The 22,103-nt window shown below is 42.5% G+C and overlaps 2 protein-coding genes and 2 long non-coding RNA genes across 10 annotated transcripts in view; 2 read left to right on the top strand and 2 right to left on the bottom strand.

The window, feature by feature from the left end:
* Positions 1-15,555, top strand: LOC123024017 (vacuolar fusion protein MON1 homolog B-like). 6 transcript variants are annotated; one of them, XR_006414844.1, is made up of 7 exons: positions 45-148; positions 4,554-4,658; positions 5,311-5,772; positions 8,801-9,599; positions 12,285-12,432; positions 13,044-13,330; positions 13,762-15,555. XR_006414844.1 is itself a non-coding variant. In XM_044431257.1 (6 exons), exons 2-6 carry the CDS (start codon positions 4,574-4,576, stop codon positions 13,260-13,262), a joined length of 1,713 nt encoding a protein of 570 aa, XP_044287192.1. In that variant the 5' UTR covers positions 1-75; positions 4,554-4,573; the 3' UTR covers positions 13,263-15,555. The 6 variants fall into 6 exon arrangements, 5 of the variants coding, with proteins under 5 accessions (XP_044287192.1, XP_044287191.1, XP_044287193.1 ...); XM_044431257.1 differs by having other exon boundaries at positions 1-75; positions 13,044-15,555; XM_044431256.1 differs by having other exon boundaries at positions 29-148; positions 13,044-15,555.
* Positions 5,039-22,103, bottom strand: part of LOC123024020 — a 23,006-nt gene continuing 5,941 nt past the window's right edge. The window contains exons 2-3 of the long non-coding RNA XR_006414845.1: positions 8,194-8,203; positions 5,039-5,050 (exon numbers count right to left, since the gene is read on the bottom strand). This is a non-coding gene — a long non-coding RNA (uncharacterized LOC123024020). The remainder of the gene's footprint in view (positions 5,051-8,193; positions 8,204-22,103) is intronic.
* The window catches only part of LOC123024019 (synaptonemal complex central element protein 1-like), a 37,501-nt gene continuing 29,167 nt past the window's right edge, over positions 13,770-22,103 (top strand). Inside the window, exon 1 of one of the 2 annotated variants that reach the window (XM_044431262.1) lies at positions 13,770-13,815. The gene's annotated coding sequence lies outside the window, so the exon portion shown is untranslated. The remainder of the gene's footprint in view (positions 13,816-22,103) is intronic. The other variant, XM_044431263.1, reaches the window with a different exon arrangement.
* On the bottom strand, positions 17,858-18,566 carry LOC123024021. The gene is made up of 2 exons (XR_006414846.1): positions 18,355-18,566; positions 17,858-18,060 (listed from the first exon to the last, which is right to left on the bottom strand). It is a non-coding gene; the product is annotated as an uncharacterized LOC123024021 (long non-coding RNA).

The raw sequence follows: 22,103 nt of genomic DNA on the forward strand, positions 1-22,103 counted from the left end.
TCCCCTCCGCTCATCCCATGATTCGTTAATGGCGTCTGTCAATTTTCTTTCTTCCCCCACCCTCTGCCACTTCAGGTAGGAAGTGTGGCTGGCGAAGTCCGTGGGATTCTGTGCTATGACGGGGAAGCGGGTAGTTCCCGAGCCGACGGTGAGAAAGAAGCTGGCGGTACTGTGAGGGAGAGGGTGATCGGGGTGCCCCCACTGCTGCTTCTTCCCACGGAGGGACGGGGTAGGCTGGAACGTGCGTGCGGGGCTTTTTCTTTCCTTTTCCTTTCCAGATGGGGATGGCCTCAGGTGGGCTGGGTCGGGCTGGAGTTCCCCCGGCCAGGCAGGATGAGAACAAAGGTCCGCCCAGTCCAGCAATCTGTATCTTTGACTGAAAGCATTTTTGTCCCGTTTCTCATCCAGAAAGGGTTCAGGAGTCTTTTCCCTGCAGTCAGTAAAGGCAAGAGGGCCCGTGGCTTACAAACCAAAAGGACATGACACAAAAGGAACGTGAGATGAGGATGGAAGAGGAAAAAAGGAGCCAATGATCTTTTCTTATGGCAGGTGGAGCAGCCCGGCTTTCCACTTAGTCTCTGTCTGCTGCAGCCCGCTGGAATGGCTGCTGTTGGTGACAGTTGAGGGAGGAGCCCAGTGAGATGTTATTTCATCAGGGCTGGTGGAATAGCCTGGTTCCTATCTAATTTTCCTGTTTTCAACAGCAGTTGATCAGATGCTCCTAGGAAGCTCACAAGATATGCAAATATTACCTTCCACCTGTTTGTTTCCAACATTGATATTTTAGAGATCTGTACAATGCTTAGATGCCATGGTTAATAACTGTGTTTAGCTGACATGGTTAATAGCTGTTGATAAACCTAGCCGCAAAGGGTTTCCAACCTCTTTTTATAAGCTGCCTAAACCAGTGGGTGCATTGTCAGGTTCATTGAATTTCCTTTGGCAAGCTCAAGGAGGTGTCTAACAAAATCTACCATTGCACCACAGAGTTGCAGCAGTTTACTAAAGTTGTAGTAAATACAGTTATAGTCCTATCAAAGATAATTATTCTTGATAGGGAAAGCTGGATCTAGCTACTGCCAATTAAAGTAAGAACAACCATGATGGAACTATGCAGTAATTGTACAGTGTGTGAAGAAATACTTCCTTTGTCAATTCTAAAATGTTCTGTTACTTGACATTCTCCAAATCCTAATGTTACAAGAGAAGGAGATGCTGAATGGAATGAAAGTCAGGCTTTGCAAGAAGGGGAAGGGAGAGCTGAATTAGCTGCAGGGCTTCCCATTCTGTCCAAGAACTGGCACGCTGGATCTGGAGCTTTGTGAGCTGCTGCGCAAATTATTGAGCTGGGTAGCATAGGCTCTCTGTGTGGAGATGTAGCCACTATGATTTGTGATTTGTCTAATATACGGAGTATATTTGTGGGTGCAGTACATGTACACAGATAAAGCGACATTATAACATGGGTTACACTGGGGTGGTTTATTTTAGTTTATGTTTGTGAGAAAGTTAGATGTAAGTGTTTGCTTTTGAAATGTTACTGCAAAGTAGCAGAGCGTGGGTGTATACTAATATGGAACATGAATGGACTTTTAAGGCAAGGTGGAGCTCTTTCTGTAAACAAACTACTCCCCTCTATTTCTTGTGCATTCTAAGTTGGAGTTGGAGGCATCTGTCACAGGCCATACAAAAAAATAGCTACAGCGCTCCATTTTATGAGTTGTTTGGACATTTGAAGTGGATTTGGAGTGTCCATGACTTGTCAGTGACTTACATCTCTTGCACTGAGACTCAAATGGCACCTGGTACCATAAGAGGGTCACTGAATCATAGGATATTAGCATTGGAAGAGGCCAAAAAGGCCATTGGGTCCAACCTCCTGTTCAATGCAGGACTTCAAGTAAAAGCAAATGAACTCTGCCTTCGTCACCATAAACTGTGTCAACTTACTAAAACAGTGGTTAGAGTTGCTGTTCAGCAGCTTGGTTCTGCTTGATGCTATGGAGAGAATTGCTCATGTGCACTCAACCTTTCAGGATTGTCTAATATAATTTAGTATGTGTCCAGTGCTATTCTCTTACCAGACTGGGTGGCAGTAATGCTCTGTTCTAGTCTACAATGGTCCATATGTTGCCGATCATTTGTTTCATGAGCCAGTGCAACAATTTACTCTGCAACATTGTTCATCTAGCCTTGCAAATTACTTTTTAAAAACTTGCTTTGCCCATCGCCTGAGGAAGAAGCTGGCAGTATATGCAACAGAGATTAGCAGTGCTGTTTTTGCCTGGGGAGTCACCTTCTAGCAATCTCATAGTTGTCTGGAATAAGACAACAAGAGCCATTGAAATACCATTTTGGGTAGGTGTTCTGGTCATTAAGGTATAAAGATTGCAAGACCAACAGGCATGTCCAAGTTTCTACAGCCATCTGTGTCAGAACTGCTGTGCCTGAAGGAAACGTGCATTTACAAGATCAATTGTGAATATAGTTGTTACAAGGTCTAGTCTCATAGCTGCTAGAATTGCTTCTGAGCTGAGGAATTTCAGGATTGCTGCAGGATTTCGGAGTGTCATTCCTCAGAGATGGCATATGCAGTTCTGAAATGCAGCCTGCTTATAAAGCATCTGGGCCAGCTGCATTGTTGATATCAGTTTAAGCTGGAAAATGGACTTTTGCAAATCTGAAGGCTTCTAAGTTGCCTTTGTAAATGTTTGTAGAATATGAACATTTTTCACCAGTTGTTCATGCAAAACATGTTTGGCAAGTGGTACCCCAGTGGGAGAAAGCCAACCACACACATCTCAGTGTGTAAGCTCTTTCTGCCTGGCCACCTGGTACCATTTTTTACTTGCACCAGGCAAATGGTTATGTACAAACCAGCCATACATGATACAAGGTAAAGTTAGCATTCAGAGAAGGCCCTCAGCTTTGGACTGAGCTTGAGTTTCTCCTCACTTTGCAACTGGAATTACAGATGTGCACCTGTCCATATTTCTTTGTCCGCAGCCAGCAAATTCCAGGTGGGCACCCTGCTCTCAATTTTTAAGGTCATAGTCCTTTGGTTTGCAACCCTATTAGATGGATGTCCCTCAATTTAGAGGCTTCCAGGTATCTTGTACCCTTCCATGGCAGTGTGGGAGGAATAGCTGAAATGATTTTCCCTGCTCTGCCTTCCTGGTTTTGTTGTTTTTTGGACACTTGAGGCAGAAAATCCCACAAACCACCTCTTCCCCCTTTGTAGCAGTAAAGCTATGACAAGAACTTAATAGCATTGACAATAATGTTCTTATTTGCTGGCTGGGAGTCTTAGGACTTTATTCTGTTTCAACATGCATTGGATTGTGTCCTAAGTAACTAACAACGTGTTGCCATTTCATGACCCTGAAAATCAGGCGCCTGAGGTAGTCATCGCACTGTGCTTCATGGTAGGGCCAGCTCTGTAGTGAAGAAGAAAAGGCCAAATTGACCATAGTTCTCTGCAATGTTTTCTCTAAATTAACCTACTATAATAGCTGTCACTTTTTCCAGACATGAGCCATCCTTTTCCTGGAAGACAGGCCCCTCTTAGCTTTTTCTCTCTTTTCTTTCCTGTGATATCAGTCTGACTTTCCTCTTCACATTGGAATGAGACCAGAACCAGAAAAGGACAGAGCTCCTTTACCTTTTAAGAACTGATGTGTGTGTGTGTGTGTTGGGGAGTGGGTTGATCTCAGGGCATGTCAAGCTGTACATGCCAAAACTCCCTATTCTACACTGCTGTTAAAGTCTTCTTTGGTTGTATCTTGCTACCTACACACTCCACCTCCCCCCCCCCTTTCTTTTCTTTCCGCCTCCTATTTAAACAAAACTTGATCAACAAGTGCAGGTCAGAAGAGGAAATGGTGCAGTAGTATTGCTGTGGTTCTCTGTCTCCCTGGCCCACTTAAGTAAGGGTACCACCAATTTGGGGTTCTATTATATCACTTAAAGACTGATGTTGCAGGCAACCCAAATCTGGTGCAGTCCAAATGTGCCAGCTGCCATCAGCCCCAACTAGGGCATCCATTTGGAGCTCAATGCATTTGGAAAACACTAGGCTGGGGGAAGGCTAAGCAACGTAATTCTCTTGCTCGCTCTCTCTAATTCTTCTCTTGGGAAGTTTGCTCTTAAGAGTTAAGCTCTAGTAATTCTCTCTGTGTGTGGTGATTAGTAACCAGGGCATTTCCTGCTGTCTCTTCTGAGGCATCCCTGCCTGGGCATGTGACTAAGATTACAGCTGGAAGGGCGGGTGGGCAAGTCTGCCAGACTGGCTCTTGTGTTCTGGAAAGGCTTTCCCTTGTAGAACTCGGAGTTGTTTCTTCCTGATTTGCATTCATGCCTCCTAAAATGAAGGATTAGGTTGTGCTTGCTGCTTTCCCCTTTGGGGCGGAAGGTGGGGTCAGGGTTGCTGTGCTGTCTTACAGTCACTGTTCCTAATTAAGAACGGGGCTTGCTTTGGTGAATAGGTGGCATAGCACCTGCGTTTTTTGTTTTACTGGGGAAGTTTTCTCATGGCATACCTCTTGTATTTGCAGGTGCTGTTCGAGATGTAAAGATGGAGACTGAAGACCCTGGTTTGCCCTCTAAGGGTGGGATAGATCTCCCTGAGAAGGAGGCTGGCTTGAGCTCTATGGAGACAGGTGAGTGGCTTGAAATAAATGTGTCTGTCATTGCACTTTGCTTTTTCTGCCTATGGCATTCCAATTGGCTGCCAAAACTGGGTCTCTTTCTTTCTGTGACTGATGTAGATCAAGCTGGCAAAGCCTGCAATCAGATTGCAGCTTGTTTTTAACAGCACCACCAACAGATGTTGTGCTGTACAGGATGATGTACACATAGATAGATCCCAGCACCTAGGAGCTAACAATTTAAACTTCAGCACAGCATAGGGAAGGAAAGATAAGAATGGGTTTGCATGAATCAGTGCAGTAGCATGTCGTTGGTTTAGTTTCAGTGGGTAGGAACCTGTTGGCTGAAGGTAGGTTTTGAAGAGGAATTTGGAGAATGAGTAAGGAGGCATTTTGGCCTTGCCCTCGGAGCCAGTGTAAGAGGGGGAAAGGGAGACTGTGCCATCTAATCTAAGTCAGCAGGAGATTTGCAGATGGTTGAGTGATGCCAGCATGACACAAAGACACTTGCTGCAGAAGATTAAAATTAAAAGTCAATTAAAAAGCTTTGCAAGTTTTTACAGTCTTTTCAGTGGGTAAAGGCCATGGAAATAGGGAGGGAAAGATTAGCTGGGACTCCTGAATTGCTTTCTTCACCCAGAGGCTTCTTAATGTGTTTTTCCAGGTGGGGATGAGCCTGCTTCTGTCCTGAATGAGCAGGAGGAGATGCCTGCTGCCCCAAACAATGGGCCCTTGAGCGTGGTAGATGGCAAACTAGATGTTCATGAGGAGTTGAGCAATGCTCTGGAGGAATCAAGTGACAAGGACCTGTCTGACTCAGCCTCCACTGACAACACCTTGGAGGACTCCAGCGAGTTTAGCCGGCCTCTGGTGATGGGCAATGGGCCACCAGGGGAGGAGGTGGCGGCTGTCATACGACTGCGGCCAGTTACACATCGGGATGAGGATGTGACAGCTGAGAGTTGGCGGGCACACAGGAAACATGTCTTTGTCTTAAGCGAAGCTGGGAAACCCATTTACTCGCGCTATGGCAATGAGGAAGCTCTGAGTTCCACCATGGGAGTCATGATGGCGCTGGTGTCGTTCATCCAGAGTGGGGATAATTCCATCCGCTCCATTTATTCTGGTATGAGAAATGTTGGGATGATTTTGAATTAAAAATTACTTTATTTTTAATAAGTGATGGGCTTTGGCTAAAATTGGAGAGATTTAAGAGAGGTGGAACTGGTAGATTTTATGAAGAGTCTTCCACCTCCTCGCTCTCCCCCGCAATTCAAGCAATGGTATGGGGGTCAGACTGGCAACACCCTGCTTCAGGCAAAATTTCTGTTGTTCTTGCTGATTGATCATTTAATTATTCAGGTTTCCTTTTTACTGGACTAGCCCTCAGATCCCTGTGTGATACCTCCCAATCTTGGCTTGGACTTTCACTGCTGTTTAGCAGTGTTGACTATGTAAATGTGCTCCAATTCTTGGGCCCCAGAAGAATACTGTGGTGTTTTTATTGTAACAATTCATTTTCATGTGATGATGGAAGCTAGGATATATGATTTCTTGCAAGCATAGCAAATCCCAAAGGTGGCTGCAAAATCTAACTTCCTAAAAATATTGGCTGAAAGAACATGTTTCAAGTCCTCAAGTTTGTGGAGAGATGTTTAGAAACATGTGGTTATTGTCTCATGTTTTGCAAGGCTAGTTCACTGGTTGGAGAACAGGACCTCACTGCTCTGCCCAGCTTTTTGCCTTTCCCCATGTCTTGCTGTAAGCAAATAATTGCAAATAGTAAAAATTGCAGAGCAAATTCTGGAAAGGAAGGGAAACCATACAAATTTATTTAATTTCAATAGCTAATGCGGGAGCAGGATTTCTTTCTTTTTGGAGACAAATGTTCTTATAATTCGCACTAGCTTTTAAACAGGGCAGAGCACGCACAATTCTGGTATCCTATATCTGACTTTTTCTCCTTTTTCTGTCCACCAACACAAAATGACTACAAAGTGTCCTGTGTGTGATGTTGCAAGTTAATCTCAATTTTTACTTGGGGGAAAAAGCTTAAAAGGATTACCATTTGAAGAACAGGCCGCTTTGATAGCATACAAAAGGAAGTGCTTGTTCTTTGATTCCAGTCCTAAGTTTTACAGACAGAGCTCTTGCTTTTCTTTCAGGAGAATACAAACTTTAGTATGTATTAATTATACTGGACAAGGGAAAAAGCAACTATATGAACAACTGCTTCCCTCTTCTCCTGAGGGGAAGGTCCAAAACCCACAAGAAAAAGCATGTCTAGAGTAGGCAATAATTTGGGGATTTCAGTACACTGTTTCCACACTTCCAGTTCTTGTCAAAACATGCAACAAAGTACCCGGTTGATACTGGTGCAGATTTTTTCTGAAATGTGCAGCTTTTCTGCTAAGGTTGGGGTGTTAATGGTAAAGATAGGGACCATGTGACCTCCAAATATTGTTGGACTCTGGTTTACATCAGCCTTCCCCTTTGGCTACCACTGACCTGGGCTGATGGGAGCTACATTCCATCAACGTCTAGGGAACCACATATTCCCCACCCTGTGTTAGGGCCAAAAATGTACTTTGCCCTTCTCTGAGTCACTGTCTGTGCCTCCCAATTACATATGACATTGTCCAGCTAGGAGTGCTGTCTGGTGAAATCTTACTTGCAGGAAAAGGGATTCATCCATCTGCTTTCCAGTTTCCACTGACTCCATCTGCTTTCCAGTTTCTGTGTTGGCTGTAGTGAGTGGAGCTTCTCTTCCTTCTCAGCCTGCACCAGAAAGAAGCAAATTGCAGCTATTAGGGGGCTTTATTCTTTTGCCACCACCGGTGATAGTACAAGTTGAAGTGCCTGCAAGAAGGGTCCTCCCTACTTCCAGACCCTACACAACCCACCCAGGCTCCCCATTAAATGCTCTGGCATGATTCTTCTTCCTTTCATTGATGCCACATGCTGTTGTCACCTGATGCTCTGGTCTGGCATTGCTCAGCCGCAAGTGACTTCATTTGATAAACTGTAGATGCACCAATCTGCAGCCATGCCATTCCACTGCATTCCCTGCCTCTTCTAGGTTGGCTTACCTCAGCTGGGACTAGCTCACCAAATCATGTTAACAAAAGGTGGCTGCATTCATACTTTCCTGGACAGCATCCTGGGAAAATGATGTTTGACATCTTTGAAGAAATTGCAGGCACTTTGCTTTGCAAGTGAAGGACAATGCAGAGGGTGCCCAGGATGCAGTGGAACAGTTTGTACATGACCTTGCACTGTAGTCCTGCTCCAGGTCCTCTAGACTGGAGGACTAGTTTGCATGGGGAGGGAGCTGTTTTTGATTTCAATGGGAGGTGTATTTCTCCCAGTGCAAAACACAGTTGTGTGTCCTTGAGTCACATTGGGACAGCAGAGGGTTAAATACCCTCTGGCACCACACATCAGGGTCCCAGTCTTCTGTGTGAGTGAATGGATGGAGGCAGGTGCGTGTGAGGGAGAAGGAATGTGGGGTGGCCATGCCCTCTCCAGCCTGTGGCCATCCTGCCACTGGCAAGCAGCTCCTGTTTCTTTACCACCAAGGAAATATGGCCTCTGCGAAGGGGCAAGGTGGAAAGGTTCCTGATTGCTATGCTGAATGAATGCTCCCAGCTTATTGAGTAGAAGGAGCAAGGCAGGAGCAGATGTTTGTTTGCTTATTTATTAAAAGTTTTTCTAACCCATCCACTACAAGTGCCTCGGCACGGCTTACAAAAATGAGTAGAATAAAACAAACACCACACCATCTGACAATTGAAATACTAAAACCCCAGTTAAAATCAATTAAACATTAAAATCACGGGAAAATAAAAAGGTTCTTGTTGTTATCTAGAGGCTTTCAAGTGCATCTTTGCAACTGGAAGAGCAAAAAATTATTGAATAAAAAAGTTCTGATCTGCAGGAAGTTAGTTCTTTGTCTAATACTGCATTTATTTGGTGGGTTTCCTGACTTCCCATGGCATTGCACCATATATCCACTCCTGTCTTTTCCCAAGGGTTGGGTGGGCTTGGGTGGTTAAGAAACAAGGCCTTGCTTTCCATCTGTTTTTGCCATATTTGTGCTGAGCATAACCTGCTACACCTCCTAATGGTTCATCTTCTCACTGCTTTCCCTGCAGATGATCACAAACTGGTTTTTGTGCAGCAGGGCCCCCTGGTGCTGGTGTCGGTGTCTCACACCCTTCAGTCTGAACAGCAGCTACGCCAGGAACTTTTGTATGTCTACTACCAGATCATCAGCATGCTCACCCAGGCCAGCATCACCCGCATCTTTGAGCGAAAGAAGAACTATGACCTCCGGCGCCTGCTTATTGGCTCGGAGAAGATCCTTGACCGCCTGTTGAGCCTGGTGGAGTTGGACCCTTGCTTTCTGCTTGGAGCTGTGCGCTGCCTGCCCCTCCCAGCTTCCCTGCGTGACTCCCTGGGCACTTTGCTCCAGAAGGCCATCACACCCAATCTGGTCTTCTCCATTCTGGTGGCCCAGAGTCATCTAGTCACCATGGTGCAGGAGAAAACAGTTATTGAAGATTGCCGACTAGAGCCCACTGACTTGCACCTGTTGCTCAACCTCATTGGGGCAACCTCTGCCTTCCAGACTGGGGAGATTTGGACACCTATTTGCTTGCCACGCTTCAACCCTGATTGTTACTTTTATGCTTATATTTCCTACTTGGATGCTGAATGTACTGTCTGCCTCATCCTTCTCTCCACGGACAAGGAATCTTTCTATTCTGTCTCAGACTGCAAGAAACGCATTGAGGAGGGCATGAGGACTCAGAACTACCTGCAGGCCCTCTCAAGCGGCCTGAAGAGTCCCTCCTATAGTGTGGGACTGGTGGGGGTGCCAGACCTTCGGCACTTTATGTACAAGCCCCTTGATATACCTGATAATTACCGACAGCTTCCTCAGTTCACCAGGTAATTAGCAACTTTCTTGAGTTTGAGTTTGCTTTGAACAAGAAGGGAGATTTCTTTGGAGCATGGAAGGATGGAAGTCCAATAGGGGATGGCTTGGATAAAGTATAAGCAATCTTCTTGAGCATGTTTGGCAATCTGAGAAACTGTCTTGGGCACCAGCACAAAATGAGTACCCTCTATCAGTCTGTAGCCACCTACCATATTTATTGTCTAATAATGGCTCCAAGCCCCCTTATAGCTCAGAGGTATGGTGGAAAAGAGGATGGGAGAAACCCTCACTTTGCTTTGAAACAGTCCTGATGGCCAGTAAGATTTTTTAAAAAAGAAAAATTAGAAGGGATAGGGCACTTTGTTGGGCTCCAAGAAAAAAGCCCATGGCTGTTACATTGTCTATTTGTACTATGGAAAATCATGTGTCCTACTGTAGCATTGTCTTCCGATGTTGGAACTAATTCATGTTAGCTAGAAGATATACCTGGGTGTTTTTCTATCTCCTTCAATGGAATGTTTGATGGAATCTGCTTTGGAAGAGTCTTGAGATTCTTAAGCTATAATTTGGAGTGAAGGAAATCTTTTTTCTTTTAGTTTTTAAAATATGTAGGTGATATTCTAACATTGGGGGACCAAGCTATTGTGTTCTGCCACATTACCTGTCTTTTTAACTTTCTGTCAGTTGCCTCTACTGATCTTGTTTTATTTACCCTTGTTTTGCTCGGAAAACATTTATTATTATTCACATAATTTTGAACTCAGAATAGGCTGTGTAGATTGAACAGTCATATAAATGATTTGATGATTAATGGTTCCTATAATTTTGTTTTGGATGTAGGATTTGGGATTTCTTGTAACTGAACCAGCTTCTTAAAAGGAATTATCCTGGTTACAGTGTTGTGGGGTTATGGGTTGATGGGTAATGTTTGTTGAATTGAACTAATCTGACACTGCATGTACATAAAGCAGCATAGTTTGCCTTGTTCGCCTCTCTCCAAAATTCACTTTTTGTTTGTGTGCCTTCCAATGTCAGTCTAATGTAAGTCCTATTCATTTCATTGGGTCTTGTCCAGCAGCCTAACATATACAAACCATAATGGAATTTTTTGGGGGTGTATCCCTTAATGTCTTATTCAAACTTTCAAAGACACATATGCCAATATACCATCCTGTATTCTTGGTGGCAGATCTGGATTTTCCGCAATGTAATGTATGGCATTTTTGTGAAAAAGCCAAACAGTGGAGATGATTGTTTATGCAAGTGTTAACTTACATCCTAACCCTATTATCTTTATAGGATTGGGTGTCCTGTTATGCTTGGATTCTTTTTCCTTTCGAATTGCTAAGGTGAGAGAGCTAGATATGGCATTTGGGACAGGCAAATGCCTACACAGATGGCACCACTTCTCCATTCCCCCTCTACATGACTCCCAGCCAGAGGCTGTGGGAAGAGCTAAGTTGGCTGTACTCAATTACAGCTTTAAATAGAGCAAGTCATGTGTGCAGTGGCTTTTTTCCCTTCTTACCAAGAAGGATCTGTGTGTGTTTCTGTGTGTGGGGATTTGTAAGGAGAGATTCTAGGAGATTCTAGGATGCTAGGCTATGGAGAGAAAGCAAGGTGGGCATCATGAGAACTTATCAAGCTGGTGAAATCTTGTAAAAGCACAAAGGAATTTGGAAGTAATAGTCAAACAGTTACACTGATTGGCATTCGTGTCTCCTGGTGCTCCAAAGGGACAGTGATGGATTAGGAGCATGCACATTTTCTGGGGAGGGGAGGAAGTGGCATTAGAATCAGTCATATCTTCATTTCAAGGGTGTAAAACGTGGAATGGTCATGTGATCTTGTTTTGTCACACATCTATTTTTGCAGCTTGCTTGTCAAAGTTGTGTCAAGGGCTGAAAGAGATACTCATCTGACTGTTGTAATATGTTGTATGCTGGAGGGTGGAATCTGTCTATGTGTTGGTCTTCAGTCTATGTGCATTCATTTATACTTAAATTTTTCTTTACCGTCATTCATTAAAAATCTCATGGCAGTTTACATTTAGAGATGAAGGGCTCCTATCACTGTCAATCAAAGGGCGATTCTACCTTTTTTTCCTTAATGGATCTTCTACGATAATAATAAAAATAGAAAAAGCTGCGAGAAAATATGGAAAAGTTATGCATGGAAGAATGCAGTCATCTGGACCCTCCATTCATTGAATGAGTCAGTCAATATATGATAAAAGCCCCATGTGGAAGCACCTTGTGTTGTTTATAGACAACCTGTCATGGTTCCTGCTTTGCAAAGAATCAGATTTGCGAAGCCATGGCTATTACTTAAAAAGTTACCTTTTGCTTTGACAAAGGTTGATTTATACGCATGGTGTCTAGTACAAGAGTCTAACTTATTATGGTTTGGGAGCTGCTGTATTCTAGAATTCTAATACTTTTCCTGCAGCTACCATTTGCCCAGTGGTCATGTTAGGAAGCCCTGAGCCTGAATGTTTTCAGATTGTAAAATGGGATTCATGCCTTCCATTTTCAATCCATGCTGGGGAATTACTAGAGAAAAGTGGTTGATATGAAGAGATGTTGCTAACTTTCTGCTATTTTTTCCTAGTTCTGTAGCTTGTCCACAGTAAGAGGTTGTATGGGTGAACCTTAACATCTCTGATTCCCTAATATGTCATGCTTCATCTCCTACAGCCCAGAACTGGAGGGACCTTACTGCAGTGAAAACGAACGCCATCGACTTTTTGACCTCTATCACTACCTTCACAGTCGTATACATAGTACCTCACGCCCTCTGCGTCTCATCTACCATGTAGCTGAAAAGGAGACTCTATTGGCTTGGGTGAGAAATGGCACCGCAGCTGCTTCAAACTTATCACTTTGTATGGTTCAAAACAGAAGTACATGTTATAAGGAGAATATGGGATTCCCAAACCCATCATTCCCCTAGTAAATGTATGGCAAAGTACAGCTGGGGAGAATTGGCCAGTGGGAAGGAGTGCTCAACTTTGTGTTTAATCACCAATTCTTCCTTCTAAACCACTGCCTCAAACTTTTGAGTAGCTTGTTGGGCTGTTGTCAATCTGTTTGGAGCAGCACCTCTCATAGAAAGCTTAGGAACCACAGGTCTGCTTCCTGCTATCTAATGTATGAAGAGTCCACATCCTGGGTATAGTGGCTAAATAAGAGTGAGGTACGCGTGGGACATGGGATACCTGGGATAATTTTCCTGCTCACAAAAGCTGGTGAAATCTGATAATTTAGGCAATTATGACACAAGGTTATAGAGTAGTAAGATCTACTCTTACCTAGTTGAAGCCTTTGGTTTTTCACTCACTCCCCAACTAATATTTCATTGTTTCTGTTATCTGATGGCAGCCATGTGGCCTGCAGAAAGCCATCAGCCTAGTTACTGAATGGGGGTCTCTCTCTCTCTCTCTGTTTCTCCTATAGGTCACCAGTAAGTTTGAATTATATACTTGCTTTAGTCCTTTGGTAACCAAAGCTGGTGCCATCAACGTTCTGACTAAGCTGTTGCGCTGGATAAAAAAGGAAGAGGATCGGCTCTTCATTCGCTATCCACCCAAATACTCTACCACACCCAATCCAGGGAAAGGCAGCAAAGGTCCTCGAACTGATAATGCTGAGAATGGCTTTTTTGGAGGTCTCTAGGACAGCAATCCTAAACTTCATCCATTGTGTACCTTCTTACGGACAAATCTTGATGGAAGTACTTCTCTGTGAGCGAGAAGACCTTCTGTTTTTTCTTCTACAAGCTGAACAGGGTCTGTGTGGGTGTGAGAATCATAATTTATCAATCCAAGCTGTCACTTTGTTGGTGATAAATTCATAATGTTTTGATTTAGGTTTTTTTCCCCAATTTTAGTTTACCTGTGCTCTTGGTACTATGCCTGCAAGGAGGCATTGGACCATGACAGCTAGACTGGAGTTGGGTAAGGAAACTGTAGCTCTGGAAGCTGTGACATTACCTATGGAAGGGGCATACAGTTGGAAGATAAGGGATTTCATATGGATTCTGCTCAGGCATAAAGTTTACACTGATACATTATGGGCCTAGCAGATTAGGATTCTCTGTTTCTGAGTGCTCGCACCACTGATACCAGTAGGGAATTGCCTTGCTTTTCACATTCTGTTTCTTCTTCTTTATCAGCAGTTCTGATAGCATGCTGAATGCCACTTCTGCCCCTCAGATAAAAATTGGGAGGTAAGGGATCTGGCTTGCTCTTTTTTCTATAATACTGTGGTCAAAATGGCAAAATAAGAGCCCCGGTTGTTGTTAAATGCAAACCAGGTAAGCTTGGTTGGTTGGTTGATAAGCTACCCAGAACTCACGGGGTTTTAGGGTTGAAGATGGCTTGTCAGCAGCTCCAATGAAACATCCTTCCTGGGTTCGTACTTAAGGAAAAGCTGCAGTGTACCCGTTGCACCCCAGTTAAAGAACATTGAGTCACTGATTGAAGAACATGCATCTGTGAATGCATACATAGTTTACTGAATTCCTAGAACAAGAAACAGGCAACTGTCACCACTTCTTTTATTTCACTTGCCCTTTGATAAACTCCTCAATTGTCCATAATTACTCTTTCAAAATAGCTGCCCAGGGCCAGTCCAGTAGGTACAGTGCTTTCAGGCAATATGGGACATAGAAAGATGAATGTTTACTACAGAGCTAGCTGATTTAGATCATTGTAGTGTCATCTTGGGATAACTGCAGGTGAACAGGCTCAGTTCCAAAGAATCCTTCGTTCTGGAACTATCAGTATTTTTTGAATAAGGCTCTTGTCCTGCCTATTCTTTGAACTATAATTTCCTTCTGAATTAGGGAAGCTGATTCAGCCTTTTATTTTGGCACCATGAGAAGGTCTATATGTGTGTGATGGGGATTTTGCAATCCTAGTATTTCAAGTAATGTTAATGGCTCAGTTTGTATTATGTAATTTAATTATGATGAAAGTTGGACTTCCTTTTTAATGCCTTATGTTGGAACCTTACTGGTTTTGAAGCTGTTTCACGATCCTCTGTAACTTCCCTCCCATTTTCTCCTCACACCTTGCCCTTTTTTTCCTGCTTTAAAATTATTGTCTTTGTCTGCTTGAATGACACATGGCCCTTGTTAGGGTTCTGTTGCCTTGCTTTGTTGCGGTGCTCCAATTTTCTGTCCCTGCTTCCTATAGCTATGTTTGTTTTTTGTAGATTTGAAGCCAGGGAAGAACAAACAGACCTGTGGCAAACTTTCTGTTTGGGAATGGTACTGACAAAAAACTTTTCTCATTCCAGTCAACTTTGGATATTGTCTGATGTACCATTAGTTCAGACAGCAGTTCTCAGAAAGAGACTTGAAAACCTCATTTACAAGCAATTAACAGTTGCATCCTTCCTTCCTGAGCAGATGCTGCTCTGCTGTGAAAATAGGTGCCCTCTGTAAATTTGCTGCTGCTCCACTGGGTCAGTTTTTTGTCCCTTTTATTTGTATGCTAAAAATAAGTCTTATTTTTGTCTGGAGGGGGGAGTATTAGGGAACTTCTGTTCTTGTGGGCAAACCCTGAGATTTCCTATGGTGTGGGGAGTAGTGTGTGGGGGGGGGGGGTAGAGGTGGGGAGCTTTGATTTATCCTGGAATACATATGTGAGTCTATAGAATACTGTTGCCAGTTTTGATGTGGGGCTGAGCACTGAACTGAATTCTATCCTCATTGCCACTGCTGAAGTGATTAAAGGAAATAAGTTATTTTGCAGGGTGTATCTGTTACTTTTGGATCCCTTCTGATGCCTGCTTGCTCAGCTTGCTTCTGGCTGGCATTTTATTCTGCCCTGGTGAAAGAATAGCAGTGATTCCATGCACCATGTGGCTAATTGACTGACAATATGAGATTATATTTCTGGCTGAACTGATGTACTGGGAACTGGAAGCATCTTATTAAACACAGAAAACCCATTTTAAATCAGCTTCATTCTGGCATGTGTGTGTTTCTTTCCCCATCTGTTGGTGTGTTTAGGCCTCTTCTGTTGTCTTGTCAGGATCAATTACAGCCATTGCACTATGGCGGCCACACAAATAAGTAGTGGTGTTGCCTGATTGCCTTAATATTAATTAATTAATTGTGTGAGTTTTAGTAAATCCATTAATTGATTTAAATCTGTACATGTTTTCATTAGGACAAAAATAATACTTCTGAAACATATGCTGCACTAAGTAACATTCTAAAAGGGGTATTCCTTTACCTGCATATGGAAGAATGTCTTTTCTGCATGGTATTCACAGTTTATAAGTATATCGTATTAAAAAGTCCTATTAATTTGGAACCTTGCTGCTGGGAACGATTGATGGCAAAGGGAGAAGGGGATGGCAGAAGATGAGGTGGCTAGATGGAGTCACTGGGACAGTGGGTGTGGGCTTGGGTGGGCTCTGAGGGATGGTGGAGGACAGGAGAGCCATGGGGTCCTGATGGGTTGGGCATGACTTTGCACCTAAACAACAACAAACACATTTATTTTGCATATCTATTTAATCCATGCAAATATTATTAAATCCTCTGATTTAGCTATTCACTGGAATAAACACTGGGAATTTATAAATCCCTAAATGTTACTTTGGCCATCTAATGAGAAGGAAGGACTCCCTGGAGAAGAGCCTAATGCTGAGAACAATAGATGACAAAAGAATAAGCGGATGGCAGAGGATGAGGTGGCTAGATGGAGTCACTGAAGCTGTTGGTGTGAGCTTGGGTGGACTCTGGAGACAGGAAGGCCTGGAGGAATGTTGTCCATGGGGTCGCGATGGGTCTGACACGACTTCACGACTAACAACAACAAAATGTTACTTGCTTACAACATTTTTCTATTATGCCTATCCATTCAAACCTAGCTAGTGATTTGCTGCTTAAAAAGCCAGTCTTTCAAAATTTTCCCTGGCTGATTACTTGTAAGAAGGTTTATAAGCCACAGAAAACAGCACGAGGAGCTTTTCCAATTGTCACCAATTTCAGTTCAATATTCTCCCAAGGCTTCAGCTGGCTGAAGTTGTTTCAAACATATTACATGATATATCTACAAACATATATTTGCTCAATCCACATTGTATTGCTTTAAAGGACAAATGGACAGTTTGGGACCTTCCAGATGGTTTGGCTGACAACTTTCATCACTCCCAGCCATCATAGTCACTAGGGCAGGAATATAAATATTTTAAATAAATAAAAATAGTGAGAAATGATGAGTTGTAGGTCAAAATATTGGGAGGGCCACAAGTTACCCATTTCTGTTTAAAAGAAATAAACATACAATAACATATTTTTTAAAAAGGAACTTAAAAGCCATGAGACAACCATGAACCTGACCACTATGGTTGCTAATGTTAGAGCTGATTTTTTTGTTATCTTAGTTTTCCCCATGGTTGCCTTTGTCCATTCTGCCTGACAGCAAAAGACTATTGTGAACTAGGCCAATTCACCTAGGTATTGACCAGGATTGTATCTGAGTGGGGGTTTATAATGGATGTCTCTCTGAAATTTGACTTACTTTATTTACATTTAAACCACTATTTTGAGATTTTAAAGAAAGAGAAACTAACACCAAACCCTGCTTTGTAGAAGAAAACTGCCAAAGAGATGTGAGTCACACAGCTGTTCTATAAATATTCACTTCACTTAAAATTGGACAGTAATTTAAGGGTGGACAATCAAATGCAGAAACAATACAGTGACTTGACACTGGGCAATGCTGAACTGTAGTACAGACTTCCAAGGCCTCTTCAGGGTCTGGAAATGTCAAGGATTTTGCCTTGGGAAACGTACAATCTGAATGGAACAGTAATGTTACTATGTCTGAAGCTTTCAGCTTTCAAACTGTAGTGTTTGCAGAAGAGATTTTTAGCTGTATGTTTTCTAATGAAGACAAAATACTATTTGCTCACTCCTTTCCTTCTTTGTATTTTCCAAGAGACTTTTGTTTGTTCAATGTCAGTTGGCCTATCCAAAGACTGAACTGTGCTGATTGTGAAACTCTTTGAAAAATGCTTTGAGGGACTTTGAGGAACCTTATGATGCTTGTTGATCTTCCATTTAAGAATACCCCAAACTTGGATTATGTATCTTGATATGTGCACTCCAGCCTGTGGTGGTGCATGCAGCTCAGATCATGTCTTTCCGCATATCTGCTTTGTTAAAGTGGGTTTGGAGAGACCTTTGTTCATGGAACCTCTTTTAATTCTCCTGGATTTTACTATGTACTTCAAATCCTAGCCATGAATATTTATTTATTTAATTATTTAACATATTTATATGCCGTCCTATTCATAAAAAGCCTCAGAATATAGAATACAAAGGGATGGGACTGCTTTCTCTTGCTCCTGTTGTTGTTCCAGTATGAGCAACACAAAGGTGATAGGGCTGCTCTTTCATCCCTCATTTCCCTTTATCAAAGAATTTGCCACAGAAGCTCAAAAGTATAACCTGTAACAACAGCAAATATGTTTTACTATTTACAATAGGAGAAAATATTGCATAAAGTATGGCTAATGATAATAGCTCTCCTAACTGGTAGAAACTGGGCTATTTTAGTCACTCAGTTTCTCATGAAATCCTCACTGAGCCTGGATTTCCAGGTACTCACCTAATACTTCCTACGAACCTAACTTGATGAAGACATGGTCGCCTCTTCTCACATATGCATGATTTTGCAACTTCAAGGCTAGACCACATTAAACTTCTTTACATAGATTACTTTTGGTATTTTGGATGCTGTACCTGGTACATAATGCTTTCATGCGTGCCAGTTTCTGTCCTTGCTCCTTGCCAAGTTCAATTCAAGGAAATGTCAGCCACTGATGAAGCTGTAAACATCCTTGGCTTATGATCTGTTTTCATTCCTCTGTTAAACACCATAATCATGGGAAAGCATGGGAGAGCTAGTGTGGTGTAGTGGTTAAGAGCATGGGACCGGGACTCAGGCGATCTGGGTTCTAGTCCCCACTCAGCCATGGAGCCAACTGGGTGACTTTGGGCCAGTCACAGACTCTCAGCCCAACCTACCTCACAGGGTTGTTGTTGTGGGGATAAGATGGAGGAGGAGAATGATGTAAGCTGCCTTGAGCCCTTTGTAGGAAAAAGGCAGGATATAAATCGAAAAATAAATAAATAAATAAATAAATAAAATCAAGTTTCACACCATTAGACACAGAACTCTCTTTGCCAGGTGATCTGTCATAAGAGAGTAAAACATTTTTTTAATTCAATCTGGCTCTGACACATACCAAGAGACACATACCAGTAAGGTAGAATGAATGAACTGTGACCTGCTGAGAGCCTTAGGGTCAGGAAGGCTGTAAGTCAAACATTTATTTCCTTTAAGTTTCAGAGGTAGGGGAGTTAATCAATTGGAGTGTCAGGATTCCAGACCTGCTTGGAATGAATACCCACATTCAGTGGAAGTGTACCGTCGAGCACTCAACAGTTTATTTACAGCAAACATAAATTCCTAAATTAGAATAGTGCTGAAGGGTATCCGTTTAAGGCTGGATACAAAGAAACAGGACATGTACAGAGTGTTTTATGGAGCTGGTGTCATGTATGCTTTTGCAGGGAGGGGGAAAGGGACCTTGAATGGATGATATACAAGAACAATAGCAGCACAAAATTACAATCAGACACATCAGAAAATGTTTTGATGCATCAAAAGCTTGAGTAACAGATAACAAAACAATCAGAAGTTACAAAATTTAACAGGTTTCAATGTTTGCTTTTTACAGTCAGAGGCAGGAAATTCTGTTTAAGACGAGGGATCTGGCAGAAGGGCAACTGACATCTCCTGCAAGATTACATATGCAAATAGTATCGATTTGCATGTCCTGGGGCTTATCTCCTTTTTCCATAGAAGTAACATGAATGGAAAAAAACCTCTGCAGATTGTGGGTGGGGGAAGAAAAAAAGGCAAAGCTTTCTATATTCTAAAGTATAAAACTTTTATTAGGGCAACTCCAACAGGAGCTAGACCAGGGGTTGGCAACCCGCAGCTCCGTAGGTGCACGTGGCTCTTGAATCCCTCTGCTGAGGCTCCATCACTTAAAATACATGTCACAGCCGTCAATCTGTGACCGAGGCTCTGAGTTACAAAATACCAATAGGTGATGATGAGGTATCCACTCAGGAATGCCGCGCTAGCGGGTTAAGTAAATTATGACATTCCTCTGCTAGTGTGCAGGGAAAGAGTGGAACAAGCTTCCTGCAGACTCTCATGTTACACGAAACAATGCTGAAAAGATCCTCTTTGTCCAAATGTAATCTCCTTCCTCTGAATGTTAAAAGCTGCGCTTCGGACCTGTCACAATTCACATCACTTGACTGTTTATCTGCTAATCAGTCACTAAGCACACCTATACCTGCGACCCGTGCCGATTTACTGAGCTTTTTCCATTTATCCATGAGGCCAACCATGGATAAATCGAAGAAAAGTTTCTGAAGAAAACCGAACGTTTAATGGTACGTGGGTAGATTCATTTGCTTTTACTGCTGACGAACTTATGGAGTTTGCTGTTTAATGCATGCAGCCCTTTAGCACTGACTTTGACTCTGCAGGAAGCTGTTCTCCTATTCAAAATATATGAAAGGAGTCCTACTAGTGTATAATGTAAGATTAAAAATAACAGTTTTTAGTGACTGAACAAGAGCTGCAGCTAAATCATAATGAAGATATAGATCTACTTCCTTGTTTTAAGAAGATTCTTATAAAAATTCCAGCAACATTATTACATTGGGAGAGGGATGTTCGTTCAATATTTCACCAGACTATTATTTATATTTGTTGTATTGCAGAAACTCTACTTACTGTATGAAAGTATCAATTAGTCCTTTTTTTATTCAGGTTGACAACTGACTGCACCCTCCATGTACACGTGATAAAAGGATGAGGGCACACAGAAGTAGATGGCATTTTTGGTTTGCTGCAGGTGGATAATTTAAGTTCGGCTTTTTATCTCATAAATACGAGGAGGACTCAAATAGACATTGAGTATTTTATTTGAAAGTAATCTTCAACCCAGCGTCTTTTTTTTTGGAGTTCAAAATGTTTTTGTTGCATGCAGAAATAAAAATTTGTTTTCTCTGTAGCAGTTCATTGATTTCATAAATGCAACACACTATAGTTTTTTTATACATCGCATAAAGGTAAAAACCGATATATGCAGTGTTATCTTCATTTTAGATGTCAAAAGGGCTTTGCGGCTCCCGGTGTTTTCTTTTCTGTGGGAAACGGATCCAAATGGCTCTTTGAGTGTTAAAGGTTGCCAACCCCTGAGCTAGACAAACTATCCTCACTCCACAGCTGTTGGCACTAGTACTGAAAGTTTCAAACAATTACCTGTAGTAGGTGCTTCATTTTCCAGAAAAATATGATTGAACCTTACTCCTTGGCCTAAATGCTTGAAAGAACCTAACTTACTGGTGATCTTTTCACCCTCCTGCTCCTCTCCCTACATGATCCGTAGCTTGTATTCTATTAAGATAGAGGTTGCCCTGTTTCATCACTGTTGTATGACCTATCCTTGAATTCATTTTCTCCTACATTAGTTACATAGTGTCTTAGTGTTATTACAATTGACCACCTCATCAATTTTCTCAGTTTTTCACGACTTTGGTACTTCTTAGAGTGCTGCAAATTCAAAATGCATCAGCTGAATCCTGGCATTTTTCATGTTGGCAGCCTCTTGTACCTCTAAGGGAGAGCTGAGTTGTTGTAGATAATGAAACTATGCTGATGAGTGCATTTGCACTTATTCAAGTGTTGAAGACCTGTAATTAGCTTGGCTCTGAAATATTTGCATTTGTACATGCTTTTGCTAACAAAACGTGTAATAGCAAGCTGTTTCAATTTGGTTACAGTTCTGATCCTGTTCTGCACACTAGCTTCCCTGTAAGCAATTAACTGATAATATGCTACCATTTTTCTTTTCCTGACAGGGATCCTATGCTGAGGCCTTGATTAGAGATGCACCATAATGGCATCAGATCTATGAATGGCCTTGTGCATACACTTGCTGAGGTGCTGTATTTGAATAGTGTATATTTAGGCCTAGTTTTCACTGAGGCGGAAAACCTGTGGTTGAGCTCTGCCTTTTCAGGCAACAGTGAGAGTTTCTGTGTGGTTACTAAACTCTTCCGGGTGAGGCCATTGCAGCTGTGTGTTTCAGAAGAGTCCTGAGGAATTACAGTGACAGTTGGAAAAAGGCGGGAAAATGTAAAAGAGGGAGAAGGATGGAGCTACAGACTGGGGACCTTTAGAGACTGGGGAGAAATTGGTCCTAAATGAACATGGAGGGCAATAATGTCGGTGAGTGGAGGTTGGGAGGGGTGTGTGGTGGCAGTGGGGAGAGAAAGAGACTAGATGCTGAAATATACAGCAGCTTGGATCCCTGAAAATAAAATCATTCCGCATGGAGTTGACAAAAAGGTCCGTGTCCTGGTGTGTGGATGCTCCAAATACACAACAGGGGAAGGCTTTT

This window comes from Varanus komodoensis, unplaced genomic scaffold (genome assembly GCF_004798865.1).
Source record: "Varanus komodoensis strain SLA01 unplaced genomic scaffold, ASM479886v1 scaffold22, whole genome shotgun sequence".
NCBI lineage: Eukaryota > Metazoa > Chordata > Lepidosauria > Squamata > Varanidae > Varanus > Varanus komodoensis.